Source organism: Taurulus bubalis, assembly GCF_910589615.1.
Source record: "Taurulus bubalis genome assembly, chromosome: 3".
NCBI lineage: Eukaryota > Metazoa > Chordata > Actinopteri > Perciformes > Cottidae > Taurulus > Taurulus bubalis.
Window position 1 is genome coordinate 24,697,678 of NC_136591.1, and position 16,072 is coordinate 24,713,749.

The 16,072-nt window shown below is 40.0% G+C and overlaps 1 protein-coding gene across 1 annotated transcript in view; it reads right to left on the minus strand.

The window, feature by feature from the left end:
• The window catches only part of LOC306734799 (low density lipoprotein receptor adapter protein 1), a gene marked incomplete at both ends in the record, with an annotated part of 43,753 nt that overhangs the window by 9,076 nt on the left and 18,605 nt on the right, over positions 1-16,072 (minus strand). The window contains 6 exons of the mRNA XM_079216190.1: positions 1,250-1,377; positions 3,913-3,999; positions 4,588-4,660; positions 5,104-5,218; positions 11,374-11,486; positions 13,643-13,785. Of these exons, the coding sequence (XP_079072316.1) occupies positions 1,250-1,377; positions 3,913-3,999; positions 4,588-4,660; positions 5,104-5,218; positions 11,374-11,486; positions 13,643-13,785 (659 nt within the window). The remainder of the gene's footprint in view (positions 1-1,249; positions 1,378-3,912; positions 4,000-4,587; positions 4,661-5,103; positions 5,219-11,373; positions 11,487-13,642; positions 13,786-16,072) is intronic.

Below are 16,072 nucleotides of genomic sequence, written 5' to 3' on the forward strand. Positions count from 1 at the left end.
TGCAGTTAGTTTCGGTATGGGCAGATTTGCTTTCACAAATGCAGCCGCCATTGTTTCTTTCATATCTATGCAAAGGGTTCTGTCTTTTAATGGCACAATATCAAGGAGTTCGTCTTTGATCACACAATTGTTTGACACAGACCTTGCAAAGATTGCCAACTGAGGCTTGTCTTGTGTGCCACAACTCTCATCCAATGCGACACAAAAATACTCACATGCTTGAAGGTCAGAGTGCAACTGTGATTAAATAGCCGTGTTAATGTCTGATAGTGTGGCGGGACAGTTGGACGTCTGATACCATTCGTTTTAGTTTGTCGTTTTCAGGAGACAAGATTTCAACAACGTCAACTGAGCACAAACACTACCTCCAAGAGACTTACAACTGAATGTACTATTCTGTATATCCCAATTTTTTTGGAGGGGTAATCCTGTCATACCTCTCTGTCTAAAGTATTTGCAAAATCAATAAAAAAGATTTTAAAAGAAAAAAAAACACAAACACAAACTTCGATATGAACGTAAGAGCCGCATGAAACCAGGCAAAGAGCCGCATGCGGCTCGGGAGCTGCGGGTTGGCCAGGCCTGCTCTGGAGGATAAACATTACAAAAGTTTTACAACTAGATGTAACTGGTCCAATGATGATCAGTGTCAGAAATAATTAATAATTCTAGCTATCTTCCCCATAAAACACAATAGAAATGGAGCAAAATTGTTGAATTTTAACTTAATAAAAATGCTCAATAATCATGACATGATAATATTTGTCAATATTTTGATGGCTAATGGACACATTGCTTTCTATAACCCTTTACTTTGGAATTCATTGGACAAGCCAACACAAGGACTATTTTAAAATCTAACGTAATAAACAGTTTTTGATATTTTGTATGGTCTTGTTTAATATAATTACAGATAAGCAGATTTTAAACAGTTGATGGTTGAAATACAAGAAGAGAAAGGAAATTAAGGTGTGATTTACAAAACAAAACAAAAAAAGAGACGTAGCAATCTGATGGCCTCATGTTAGCGTGCATACAAAGTATTCTTATACTACGGAGTGAGGTGTACAGATTTAAACTTTGGGGAAAAGACACTAGTATAGGATCACTACCCTGAGTTGTCTCGCAATTCGGCATCAGGAGAGAAGAAGTTGGACAGATGCATCTCTATCTGTCACCTAAGCATACAACCACTTTAACCATTATTTTTAGCCCAATCAGCAATTTGGAAGCAGATGGTGTGACCTACCCAGGAGTCGTGTTTGATTGGTCGCCTTCGAGTGGGGTTACTGCGAGGAGAGGGCGAGCTGAGTGAAGCAGAGAAGAAGGGCCTCCGGAGCTTCTCCTCCAACCCAACGGGCTTGCGTGCCTCTGGATCTGAGGGAGGTGGCAGGTGTGGACGAGAGGTCGACAGGGACACAGGAGGTGAGACAGAAAAAACGGAAAAGGCCGGGACACATACAGACACACGACAGAGAAGAAAGAAGGAGGGTGTTTCCTCTTCCTTTTCTGTCTCTTTAAATCTCCCAGTCTGCAGCACATAAGTGAAACATCAACACCCGCCTGTGGCATTCACAGCTTTCTCTGCAACAGGCAGATTTTAATTAACCTCCAAAACTTTTAGACGGCTCTCTGCGCCGAGTTACTTCCAAAGTCCTTGAGGGTTTCACAAAACATTTTCTCACTGTCCCCGGGCCACTGCAGCTGGAAGAAGAGTCAATTTTAATTGAAAGAAGCTAGGAAAGCCAGACCTTATCTAACAACAAACTGAATGGATGATTAAGTCTAATTTAGCAGAGCCTTTGACCCCTTGAGGCGTGGAAAACATTTTGACCTATAAATGTCACGGCTATGGGATAGTACTTAAAAACTCCAGTCCCGTGAATGACTAAATAAGTGGCGTATAATTAGGAGATTTGTTCTTAGTGAGAAGTGATTGACAGCAGTTAACTGCTATCTTACTGTCTTCCCGAGGTTGTAGAGGGCTCAGTTTTAGAAGATGCTTGATGTATATGGAACTGAAAAACCTACCAAGAAGCTTGGTAAATAACACTCCACAGTTGGGCTACATTTTGGCAAGGGAAAAACTGGTATGTCGAATTTCGAAAATGTTGCCTTGACCCTAAGGGGTGAATACAAATAGATTATATGAGTACCCACGAGTCTCTCCTTTCCAGAAATGCCAACTTTATGCTAATCCCATGCAGTTTGGGGTGAAAAAAACAGCTGTTTTTTTGCATGCAGCATAAAGTTTGAGTATAAGAGATTTAGTGTGTGTGTGTGTGTGTGTGTGTGTGTGTGTGTGTGTGTGTGTGTGTGTGTGTGTGTGTGTGTGTGCGCGTGCGTGCGTTCACTACACAATTACAAGGCTCATTGTTGTGTCCCAACTAAGTAATGCCAGTGTCTACTACAGAAGCATTTACTTCATCATGTTCACTGGAAACTTTTTGGGTTTGGGAGGATTATGAAAAGCCTTAAGTCTGAAGGAATTTGTTCTTTCCTCACTCGAAATCTGCATCTACTTACTGTCTCATTTTAGTGACTGCAATATAATACAGTTGTAATTTTAAAACTAAATCAGGTCAAAGTAATCTCGTCAGTGATGGGCAGTTGTATTTCTCACCAGACTTGTAGAGTAGGTTGAAATAATACAATCTTTATCCTCATCTTCCTAGAAATACAACACCTGATTTATTCCAAGCCAGTTGCAAGTGTAACATTAACCCCTGCAGCAGCAAAAACATGCCAAGAAGTGTGTTAAATATTAATGATATTTCTATAATATTAAATATTCATAATTAAATTAACAATAACCATCAAAGCTAAAGTTGATCAAAAAAACAGTGTGATGTGCAAGCACATAGGGGGTGGAATAGAAAACAAAGCAGAATGACTGACAGCTTATGAAGAGATAAAGTTGTTATTGTGTCTCAAACTGAATGGATGGGAAATGTTCATCACTCCAAGCTGCACACCTCCCAGTGAGCTCAGTGTGTGGATAATTAGCAGTTAGCAATCTGGTCAGAGTCAAGTGTTTCTTGTCAGAGATGCATTGCCTGTATATACTGCCGTCATCTAATGTGTTTACACATCTATAAAATATAATGTCTGGCATAATTTAAGGAAACAGCTTGAGGAAACTCAAGAGGAAACGCTCATGTCCGTGTGATAAATAAAAAACTAAAGACATCACATTGTGTTAACCGGAGTGTGTGCCAGACAAGCCCCCAGGAAGAACGCTGGGCTAAGGGCATATTTTACATTGTGGTCAAAAGGTGGAATTACAACTTCCAGGTCCGTGATGTGATGCCATGGGGCCTAAAAATACTTTATCCCGAAGACTTACATTGGGAAAGAGCCGTCTTTAACTCAGTAGATAATTGTATTTTAATCAACAAAATGTATTTCCCAGTACGAATCCTTGAATAACTCTTATTTAAATAATTTCATCCTAAAAGTTGTAAAATGCACTAATAGCCGAATCCAGAGTTATTTTCCTGCCTCCACAAATTTGAATGTGGCAAAGGACGTGGCTGGACCGAGGCGGGGTTAAAGGAAACGCTAGTGCCCTCACTCTATGGGCCAAAGCAGAATTTCATATTCAGAAGTCAAACTTTTTTGCTTCTTGCGACACCGATGAATTTGAGTTATGAACAGGGTAGTAAAAGGTATTGTGTAAGTGTATTTCACAAAAAAAGTTCCTGTCAAATCACCTGAAGAATGATGAAAAAAAGTTAAAGTTAACGTTTGGCTGAAAATAAAGATTTATCTTGTCTTGTAGTATTTATCAGCAATACATTCTGCTGTGTCCAGTTCAATTGTTCAGCTTTTACAAATAAATACATAATTAAATAATTGCAGTTGAGCTTGATGTGCAGAAAAAGCACTGTGGATGAACTCAAATGAACTCACCTGCAGGAACACACTGAGCGTCTGTCGTCTGTGTCTGCCCTTTGCTTGCTGCACAAGAACAGCATGTCCTGGCTTTTTTGTTTTTGTCTGTAGGTAGAGAAAGAAAACACGTTTGTCAAAACTAAACCTGAAGAAAACTATAGGAGGTTTGAAATGCGTTGGTTTTGGTTGTCAGAAATTAAAGTTTAGTGGCAATTTTACATGCAAGAAGTCCAGTAGCGTGCCATTTAAAAAGCTCAGAGGAGATTGTGGAGGAAAAGTTCATCAGCAATGTACCCAGAAGTTAACAACGCACTGGTTCCCTCGATGAAAATACTTTTGGATTGTTCTGTAAAATAAGCTTTGTGGGATTTAAAGTTCATGATACTCACACGTTTTGATAAATCTGATATAATCCTAACAAATTAACTTTTTTGAAGCATGAATATAATCGCCAAAATTTACAGTAGCCTAAAAACAAACTACTACTACTCTTCAGCTTGTGTTCTCCACAGACCGTTTCTGGGTTTGAGGACTCATACCTGCTGCACATTTCCCTCAGTTCTTTTGATTTTTGAACATATTCAATAACTGCCCTCCCAAAAGGATTCAGATTGGATGGAGTACAGCCTCTCCTTCCTCATACTCTGTTTCCAACTGTCTCAGTGTCGCCTTCTTCCTCCTCAGTGAACTTACCTTCCTGAGCGATCTCCCACAGATCGAGGGCTACTTTAAAGGCCTGGGCTACCGTTAATGTCACAGCCTGAGCCTGAAGAGGAAAGAAAAGAGGAAGAATAGCATTTATGATGAAACATTTATTGTGGAAATATAAAACATATAGAATAGTTGTGATTCAATTTGGTGCTCAAGAAAATGTTTTGCTTTGGTATCTTTAGTCTGATTATTTAACCAGCTACTGTAATAATATGTTTAAAAAAACCTCTATAAGCTATTTATATTTCTAACCTTATCAATATCTCCAAATACAGACTGATGAGCTGGGAGGTGTCCTGCCACAAGATGGAGCCATACACCATCTACATTTAAGCCAATTGATTCCCCAGGTGAATTACCAGTATATACACTCAGTCCTCAAACAATCTGACGTTAAGACCTGCTGAAGTCCAAGAGCAGGTATTCCATACTGTATATCAAGCTAAATCCAGACACACACAGGTATACACAACAAAATCACAAGCGATGCACACTTACAATCTTCTTCTTTTGGCAGAGAAATGCATGGCACTCCAGGGTCTCATTGAACGGACTCTGAGAGACATATGCGAAGACCTTATCCTGAGTTTTATCTGCTGTGCAGTACGAGATTCTGGGAGAGGAGACACAGAACACAAAAATCATTGTTCCTATTTACCAACACTGTCAAATCTCCTTACATAAGTGCATTTATGACCATACATGAGCAATTGGACAAGACAGGCGATGAATAAATGAATGAATGAATGAATGAATAAAGTGTATTAGTAAGTCATGTCTGCGTGAATGGGTTTATTCTCTTTATCATCACCCAAGATATTAAGAGGTAAACATATTGCAGTAGCTTGTCATTTGCCCGTGCCTTTATCATTTCAGCGGGTAGTTGTAAAAAGAAAATGTGACTTCACTGAGAACCAAGGTCGTTTGTGACACCTGTACAAATATTAGTTCCTGAACTTCTTGCAGAACAAAGGATGTCATATGTAGTGTAGAAGCTGCTAGCCTGCAGTCGCAATCAAACCTCATTCATCAAAGTAAGCTACAGGTCTTGCACACATGTCAATTAAGGCCACATCATTGCTTTTTCTCTCAACCTTTTCCATATTCATAAGCAAACCAAGAATAGCGGGTTGAGAGCGTTGGTTTCAAATATTATGCTGATTAAGTCCCACAGCTGGGAGAATGGTAGAGCAGGAGACAAATGAGCGGCAGTGATGTCCGCGAGAGATGCTTGTCATACTTCATATTTTCACATTAATTGTGAAACATAAGTGTTTTATGCAAGAAAGAATCTACCAAAAAGCTGATACAATATTGCGTTGTGGATTCAAAGTGTCCATGCAAGGCTGAGAGGTTAATTGAGCCCACATTACTTTAGTTAAGCGTTGTGCTAATGAAGCTGCGGGGACAACCTGTACATATTTTGTGTGGAGGCGTTACGCCTGCAAGCCAGCTTGAAGAGTGGTTTTCTGGATTCACTGTATACAGGTAACTTGTAAATGCTATTCCTCAGAGTTTGGTCATATTTGTCTCTTACGAATATCAACCAATCTAGAAAGGCATGTGAAACTGCTGAAAATCTGAATCTGAAAAATTTAATTTCTGAAATAATAACCACTTGATATGTTGCAACTTCTGTTGAAATATCTGAATGTCTACTGTCAGTAAAGTCTTGGATTGCAAATCTCTCTCTGCTGTGACTGCATTGCGCTTGAGACCTCATTCCCAACAGTCCCACTGAGTCTCTTCTGATCTTATATCTGGTTTTCAAGAAATCCAATTGCCTGCAAATCCAGTGGCGGCCAGTGGTGGCCAGTTATTTTCAATGGTAATCTAAAACCAATCTTGACAAAGTCCACCGAGCCATTTGGCTCCCCCACGACAGCTCGTATAGGTTTACTGAAGCGACGGACACAAAACCGATGGATTTGTTTTTGTCCGATTTTATGCAGGCTATTAGAAGCTGTATCGATCGAGAGTCACCCCCAGTGTCTATCTGGGGTTGTTAGCTAAACCAGCAGTGCCAGTGTGTGTCATGTTTGTTGCTTTGAATATATGTGTGAATGATCCAGTGATGCACTTGACCTGTGTCTCTATAATTAAATATAAAACCTACATCATAAACTGTATAATGTGCATAATGCAGGAATAGAACTCTACAGGCCGAAGTTGTTCTTTTTTTTCTAAATAAAACACAAAAGGAATCTGCAGCTATCAGCCGCTCGTTTGCTGCACCGCTTCAAAAGGGGAGCACTAAAAATAAAAGTAATTTATTCGGTTCAAACAACAAGCACAAAATCACCAGCGCTCGGATCTCCCTCTCAGATTGTTTGCTGGCTTGCTCCACTGATGCATGACCCACATTGCAATGCCCATGACACCCAGCTCAGTATTTCCCCATCTCCTCTGTCCTCTGACATATATTTGGGCCTTAATTGCAGATAAATGAGCGGGGGTGGGGAGGGGGGTGGGGGGGTTGAAAGGGTTGCCCTATTTAAGTTTGGTTTCCAAACTTCTCAATATGAAAATTAATTATCATCTTATTGACACATTATCTACTTTCTTCCTAGAATATCTGCCACAATCTGATTTCCCTCATTTCGGGGAGCTTTTATTGTTTCAGGCTCCACAAATTTGCATCTCGCTGTCTGTGCACTTTCTGAATTTCAATGTGTTGTTCAATAATATTAATAACTGAATACATTATTGATAATACAGTAATGCATTATACACTGCACAATGGTTAATACTGATGCTTTGTCAGCAGCACTACAGTAGCAGCATTATCACAATATATTCCTATGAAATCAGTAACTGTGGCAATAGTAAAGCAGTGTTATTGTCATTCAGACAAACAGTGTTGTTTTAACAGACAATATAAAACTGAAGACAATATTGTGGAAAAAAAACTTTGCATAGGTATTTTTATTTTTATAATTTAGATTATATTATCTGTTTATAACTATATCCAAGTTAAATTCAAAAGACCTCCTGTGCATGCTCCACAAAGTGGAAATAAAAGGTTCTAAATCATCATGGACAGTCCGATGAGGACTGAAGCCTGAAGATACAAAGTCTGCCAATGCCCAGAACTCATCTTTCCTCTCTCTGATCATATACTACAGTAGATACCCAGTTCTGAGACAGAGTTTTGTCCACAACATGTTCAGCACTACACATACGCAAGATGAGCAAATAGGTCAGTGCGCATCCAGGGCCTGTCTGACGAGCCAAGATCCCCAAATAAGTAGCAGCAAAAATCTGTAATTTGAGAATTGAGCCGTGTACAAAACTACACAATGATGATGAACATCTCCTCTCATCAAAAGCAAATATTTCATAATGTATGTATTTATCATACAGTATGGCAAACAAATAAAACATTTCATTATAATACATCATCCATGTGCAAATAACGTGAATCTCTAAACATTGAAATCTCATTGGAGTGAATAAACATGTAAGATTTCATCTTTTGGCAAAGATACAAGAGCCTGTTTCATTTACAGTCACTTCTAGTGTGATGAAACAAAGGTATCTTAAAAATCCTTCTGCATGAACATTTCACTTATTATTTTACTTTTAATTACTGCCACCAATGTGCCACACAATGGATCGCATTCACAGCAACAAGCCTTCAGCTTAAAACAACAACAGGGAAGAAAATAATTGACAGCATCACAGAATTTCCACTAAGCTTGAACAGCAGAAGCTGAGCTGTCAGTCTGCATCATATCTCCAAAGGGGCTCCGTGGACCGCAAGCCTTTGATCTCCTCACTGTGTAGACTAGCACCGGTGTTTGTGAGGCAGGGAGGGAATATCAATGGAAATATTTCAATATTTACAGTACAAAGCGTGAATGGAACTTCAAACATCAAAGCAGTGAATTCTCTACGTACACTGAATAAAGCAGGTACGCCATTTAACACAACAATGGAGTACTTTTGTTCAACTTTTTAAACCAGACATAATGAAACACAGCATTTTCCTTTTGCTTTAGGGAAGCGGGCATCAACACTTTTTAATTTTTTTATTAAACAAAAAAGAAAATAGCAAAATATATGCATGAATGGCAGAGAAAAGATAGAGCATTGTTCAAGGGAACCGACAGACACATCTCACAAATCTAATGGCGTGTCAGAGCAGCGTGCATCATTAACAGGTGGAGAGTCGGTTATGGTTTCTGACCTGTATGTTTCTGCTCATTGATATGCTGGTCGGCCTCCGAGAGATCCTGTCAGAATATGAATCAGTAACAACCGCGCAGAGGGAAGCTGAACACCTCACAACGTTCTGCTCATTGGGAGATGGAAGTTATACCGTCAGTATGTGTTTTTTTTTATTATTGAGAAATACAAAAAATATCAGAGGCAAATAAGATAAGAAGATTGTTTAAGTGTTCAATAGATTTGTTATAGTTTTCTGAGTTCAAAGAATAGTTTGGGAACTACCCAAGAGTTAGAGAAAAAAGACAGCACATTCATATCTATATGCATTACCTATGGAGCTAGTTCCAGGAGACGGTTAACTTAGCTTAAAGCATGGAAGTGAAAGTATCCCCCTGCTTTCAATCTTTATGCTAATTGTATGGAAAACGTTCTATATCATGACATGACATTAGATATCACTGGGGAGTTCGGCCATCCTAATGGACGGTTACTTAAAATAGTGTTGTACTTGTTACAGCTGAACTTAATTTTAAACTTTATTGATCGTTGTCAGGAAAAAGCTTGAGTGGCCTCTGTAAATATTGCCATATCATATATTTTGATATTTTGATACTAAAAAAATACTGTGGTACTTCCTATTGTCAAACAAACAAACAGCTTTACTGTTGTAGAATAGCATCAAACCTCCTATGTGGTTTATTCCTTGACATAATCCCCGCCAGCAGTGAGACCTGCAGCAGCACTACTAGGCAGACTTTATCATGTTAGAAGATCAAGCTCATGATAATATAATCTGAGTGGCTGAAACTGCAAATTAGATGCACTGTAAAAATGGGCTGCCAGGAATTGAGGAACTGTCAAGGCTGCTGAATTCAATATCAGTTTGTAAAAACTTAAATGCCACTGATACGGGATGAGATTCATTGTTTGTGTCAGTGCGTATTTGTGTTTGTGCGTGCGCACGTGTCTGTGTGTGTGTGTGTGTGTGTGTGTGTGTGTGTGTGTGTGTGTGTGTGTGGGTGGATGGGGTGGGTGGGTCATGGCTGCGAGGATCTTATTTCCAATGCGATGGCATGATGCCTTCCTGTCTGTTTTCTATTCCTCACTGAGCTTCGCCTGAGGGAAGCATCCCGGCCTCTAGTAAGTGTGAATACACAATTAACTCGACAAACACACACATTTACATCCACAATCGCTGTGTGAGGTGTATACTCAAACGACACATACACACAGAACTCTTTTCTTCCTTACTAGTTATGCACAACAAACACACATTTGATCCATGCCCTTACATCTACACTTTCTTTCACCCTTGACTTGCTGTCTTGGCCAATAAGTGGATTACGTGCAACTAAAATAAGACATAAGAAAGAAAGGAGGGGGAAGAGTAATGGGAGTACAGGAATGGGGATGTAAGGAGGTGGGGGTGGGGTCTCATGAGGGGGATAAATCAACCCTCAGTCAACCCAAGCTCTGCATGTGGCCCTTCTCGCCCGTATCATTACTCGAGAGCATTGGCAAAGACTGGCAGCGCGAGTTTCAAAGTGGGCAATTAGTCGTGGGGTATTCCTGCGTTCAGAGCTCTGTTTATGTTAATATGTGCAGAAAAGAAAGATTTCTTTCCAGACATTATAAAAATGAAAGGGGGGAGGAGCGAAGGGGGAGATAAGGATGGAAGAGGAGGAGATCAAAGACGAGGCTGATTCCCCTGGCCTGTGGTCTGTTACAGCTGATAAGGTGGATCAGGAATGGATGCAGACACACACACACACACACACACACACACACACACACACACACACACACACACACACACACACACAGAGAGAGTTCTGTAAGCACAATACAACCATATGATATTTAGACTGTAATCCTCAATGGCACACGGACAAGTCAATATTACAGGATGCTATCCAGAGAGGGGAAGCAAGCCAGCAAATCACACACACACACACACACACACACACACACACACACACACACACACACACACACACACACACACTTCACTGATTTGGGAGACTGAAAGAGGTTAGCTTTCATTGACAGAGAGAGACAGTATCAGACGACCCCCACCTGCCCTCCTATTATTGCTGTCCCAGTGAATTGATCAAACATGAGACTCTGAGCAGACTTGGTTTAATCCTGCGGAAGGAGTCCAAGCAATGGACTGAGAGCAAAGTGACCTAGATAGAGGATATCAGTTTCTTCACGTATCAGATGAAGCCACTTCTTTGTTTTTAGGACTCAATTTGGGGGATTATTAGAATCGTTATGCTTAGATGATGACCCAAAATTCGATATGGAATAGCAATACTTTAGTTTATGAACCAATGTTACGTGATTGTATATCATATCATAATGCATGCCCATCCCTATAAAGTCAGACATATTCTCTCACACGTCTGCATTGAATTCTTAATGTTTTGCATGATGTTTCCAAGAGCCCTACATGAGGTGTAAAAGCACACATTTATTACATAACATATTAATTCTGTAGAAAAGTGTATGTCTTGAGATAATGACAAAAAATACTTCTATTGAAAATCTTGAACAGGTTGAGCAGGTTTCTCTTTGAATTCAGTATTTTTTATTTACCTGTATATGGAGACATTTTCTATGAGGTCTGTAGTCTCTGTGTCTGTCATGATGATGCCCTTTGGTGAGACCGTCAATGTTACTTTACGAAACTTCTTGGCACTGGCCCTGGCCTGTGAACATAAAATATAAAAACACATTCACATCAAGTAGAGATGAGAGCTACCCTGTCACTCTGACAAATATAAAATGATCTTACTTCTGATGCAACACCAAAAACCCTCAAATGCTTCAGTGGCTGTCGAGCAAAATTAGGCAGCCTGCATTTAAGATGTCCCAGAAATGTGGGGAATTTATAAAAAGGTGACAGAGCTTGGGGGAGGAAAGCGGCAATGTGTTGCCCAGAATGAAGGCTACACATTGCAACTCGAGGTTGGGCTGGCAGGCTCTCTCGCTCCCCCTGCCGCTCCGCTCCATCTGGAGTTTCAGAAAATACGGCCATAGTGCTGCGCTTGCGGTCTGTAAGAGCGCTTTTCGACAATGACCTCCTCAACATGCAATTAGCAAGCAAATGAAAGCAGTTTAGTTTCACATCCAAATGATATCAGGTTAAGAATCAGTAGAGCGACTGTAAAGGAAAACGTGAAGAAGAAAGAAGTTATTTCAATGTTATACTGCACATTTCCAAGTTCACCCTGCACAGGAACCCTTTCATATCAGAAGGTGAAATAAAGTCCAACGAGGGAAAAGAAGCGGAGGATGAAAAGAAGTGGGATCTTTGCTTAAACCGAAACAAGGACTTCTGAAGGTGAGCAGGATCTGTGCCGTGGCTAGTTGTGGGAGCATAAATGCCCTGGAGATGGCTACAAGGAAGAGGCACATTCTGCTGAAAACCACAGCACTTACAATATGGGAAACTTATAATAGAGAGAACGAGCGCCGCGGCAGACTGTGGCAGCTCCTTCATGTAGGAAGTGGTAACAACCACGTTTTCTTCGGTCATGTTACTCATGTCGTGCCACAAGCCAAAAAACAATCTGTCAGTTTGAGATACGCCAAATTCAGCCGTTCTCTATACGTTTGGTCCCTCAGTCTTGTCTTATCATGCCTGAATGAAGTGTGTAGCAGATGAAAAAGTCACAAATGTATTCAGCCATCCAATTCAGGTTGATTGGTTTCCAAGGGAACAGACAGAGACAACCGAGTTGCTTTTTCCTGTCCTGGTATAAATCAATTGAATCTTAATCTAGCCATTAGGTCCGGTGCAGTCTCTAATTGAGAAGTGGGGGGTTTATGATGAGGCTGCCCGCGCCAGGCTTTTTTTTTCTGTGGAAAAAGCCTTCTGGCAGATTAGACGTTCTTATTGTTGGCAGCGCTCAGAGAAAAAGGTGTGCATGTGCGTGAGCATGTAAGAGAAATGTGAAGAGGGAATACAAATGTATGAGAGTTTGTGTTCACAAAAACATGCAGTCAGTTTTTGTATGTCTACAAACTCACAGGTTAAAATGCAACAGTTTGTTCACAGTTTCCAAAACAGTAGTGTGAACACAGACAGGATTCTGAATTGATGTAGAAAACCGTGTTCAGAAATGTGGCTCAGTGTTGTTAAATAAACATCATATCGCTGGTTTGACTGCTGCACATGTGCAACCACTGATAATCCTGGATTAGCAGCTATGTGGCTGACCTTGATAAATACATGACTCAACTATAACGACATGACAAGAGAATTACAGAAAGTTAAAAAAGTGAAAACACCGACATTAAAAGTAATTCTGCTGGTCAACTTTTGGTGTACTTTTTCTTGTTTGTCCAACATGATAACTTGAAAGGCAACACTGAATACTGAATTGGTTTTCTTGACAATATATTTCCGGATGTGGGAGTGACTTCAGTTGTTGTGGTACACCAAATGGTATTATACTGTAGAGAGGGTCCATCAATTTACCAATTTATCATATATGACCAAACTGACAAAATATTGTCTTGCATCATCAGAATAAAATGCATGAAAATCTACATTTAACAAGTATTCGTTCAGATAATATGTATTTCAGTTTGAGACTGTAATTTCACAAATCCCCAAGAGAGTGTCTATAAAAAGCCTCGCTGTAATTGACATCTTCACAATGTCACTCCTGAAAGTTCACGTTGCTATTGAAGACCCTGACACTGCCTATGATTAATATGCAACACTGTTTGCAAACATCAGAATCAGCACTATTCTGTAGTTAGTGTGTGTAGTATAGTGTGCAAGATGTGCATGCAAGCGTCAATATCACTCCCATTATAAGGTTGTATGAGGACCTGAAGGAGACCAGTGACTCACCGTGGTAACAATTCTGCGAATGGCAGCCGAGGCCATCTCCTCTCCTTTGGGCTGGCCCACCAGAGTCATGCCCAGGTACTTCACATTGAACACCATGCCCTCCAGCAGAGTCTCCTTGGTGTCCGTCCAGTTCTCTGGCAGCTCTGGTTGGACAAAAACACAAAGGACATAAGAAATCACGAAAATGCCCTGAACAAGAATATATGAATAAAATCATTTTCTAGTGAAATGTGCTTTACGAAATATAAGATCCAGAGAGATATACAGAACAATTATGAGTTCAAACTGTTGTGGATGGATGCTTGCTAATGATAGCTGAACATGTCACACAATCTACTTTGTCATGTGACTCTGTGCATGGGATTAAATTAAAAAAGTTATTTTAAAAAGGGGATTTACATGTTAGGAAAGATCACACTTTGAAATAAACTACATTTAAAAGTCGGAGTTCTGCAATATGTTTTCTATTAGACTTGTAGAAGTACATGTGTGCACTGGAAGATAAGAATACAATAATATAGTATAAACACATGGCTTATGGTGTACTTTGTCTATGAAACCATCCATACGTGATACATGAGCATTCCACACCATGCTTGCATTCTCTGAATTGGATCACATCCTATTCAACTGACATCTGTTATCATTCTCCTTCTCAGAGAAGGAATGCTGCACAGGCCCAACAAACCCAGTGTCAGCGGCACTCTGGGAGACAGAATGGCTGTAATGTCTTGCTGTTGCCGTGACTTCCAACAGGTAGCACAAAGCTGTCCTCTAGGCCGGGAGGCAGACTGTGCCCATGCAGAGAGCTCGAAATATCTCTAAAAGACACCTGGACACCCCGCAGTGGAGCATCAGGAGACGGACAACTTACAAAACTAGACAACCGACCACATTCTGTGATGAACCTAATGGGGCGATAAGTGAAACATGATCCACATTTTAAAGTCTTTTAACACGAATGTCGCTGAGATAAAGACTTCCACACAACGCATGGTAGGGTAACCATCTGATAAATAGTCGTATAGAACCCAAGCTTCCCTTCTCCAGAGATATTTCTGCTTAAACACACTGAAATGATTGTGAAATTTAAAAAGAGAGAGAAAGAAAGATAAAAGAGACACAAACACAATGGCTGTCGAACAGTCTACTGGGCTTTACTGGCACCAGATTCTCCAAATGGGCCGAGCCATCTGTCACTGGCAGGCCCCATGCAGCTGTGAAGGCGAACAGCAGAGAACACCATCCTCTTACAACGCTTCCAACAGCTCTGAATTATTAACTAATCTTCAATCATACTATGGGGGCTGCTTCAAATACTAGAGAGCGCATTTCATGTTATTAAATGGTATCGCTTTGATGGTGGGCAACGTGGTTGATGGCTTTTGACCTGTTCTGGATGAGAGGTGTGTAATGATTTGTATCATGGAAGTTGTTACTAATACTTAAAACAATTCATGGTTCGGAGCCTGAAGGTTTACACCATTTAAGAATGGGTCTTTAATGTGCTATGGGTCCATCAGGGAGAAATTTATCCTTTCTCGTTCCCCTCTCCACAGGAGCTCAGTGGTCAGGGTCAGTTACTGAACACAGTGGGTTTCAGTTACAGCTCTGTGATTACCGCAATGCAGAAAACACAAGACAGAAATGTGGAAACTGATGATTAAGATGAAATCAGCTGGGAAACACGGAATATATTGTAGAATTTGCTGATAGTTTTTGGAGCTTCCTAACAAAAGCCCCACATCAGAAGCAAATTGGCATTTGCCTCAGCGCTCGCTGTTCAAGGTCGCGAGCAGAGAGTCCTGTAGATGCATCACCTAGAGCAGGCTAAATATCTGGCCTGTCTGACCTCAGCCAATGAGAGTGCAAAGCACATGCTGGGGGGGCTAACAGCTAAAGAGATTTTAAAAGACATTTTACAATAGGACAGAATATTTTAGTTCTTTGTTTACAAAAATAGATAGTGCAATGTTCTGTTACATCAAAATAATTCATATTCAATTTTGATTGTTGTCCTGTGTATTGATGAAATGACAATCTTCCATCAAATGATTAGATTTTTTCTGACTTCAAAATGTGCTTAAATAGTAAACACACAGAATTTAGAAAAAGAAAAAAAACAGAATCTAAAACCAATTTTATAGGGCCTTTGTTTTGGTCTTTTGCTCAAGAGATCTCTCACAACATAGAGGCATAGTAAAAACGGGACAATATTTATGGGAAGGTGTTTTACTGTTGATGATTTAAAAGGATTATTTAATACTTTAAACATCACAAACAACATAATTCAATTCACTTCTACTGTATTGTGGTGTCAGCTAATGTTTCAGAAGTGGATATTTTACAACATTTTCAAACAAAGTGAAAACTATCAGCACGTTTAAGATTTGAGTGTAAAGGTTGTGGAATCTTCAAGTTTGACAGGTA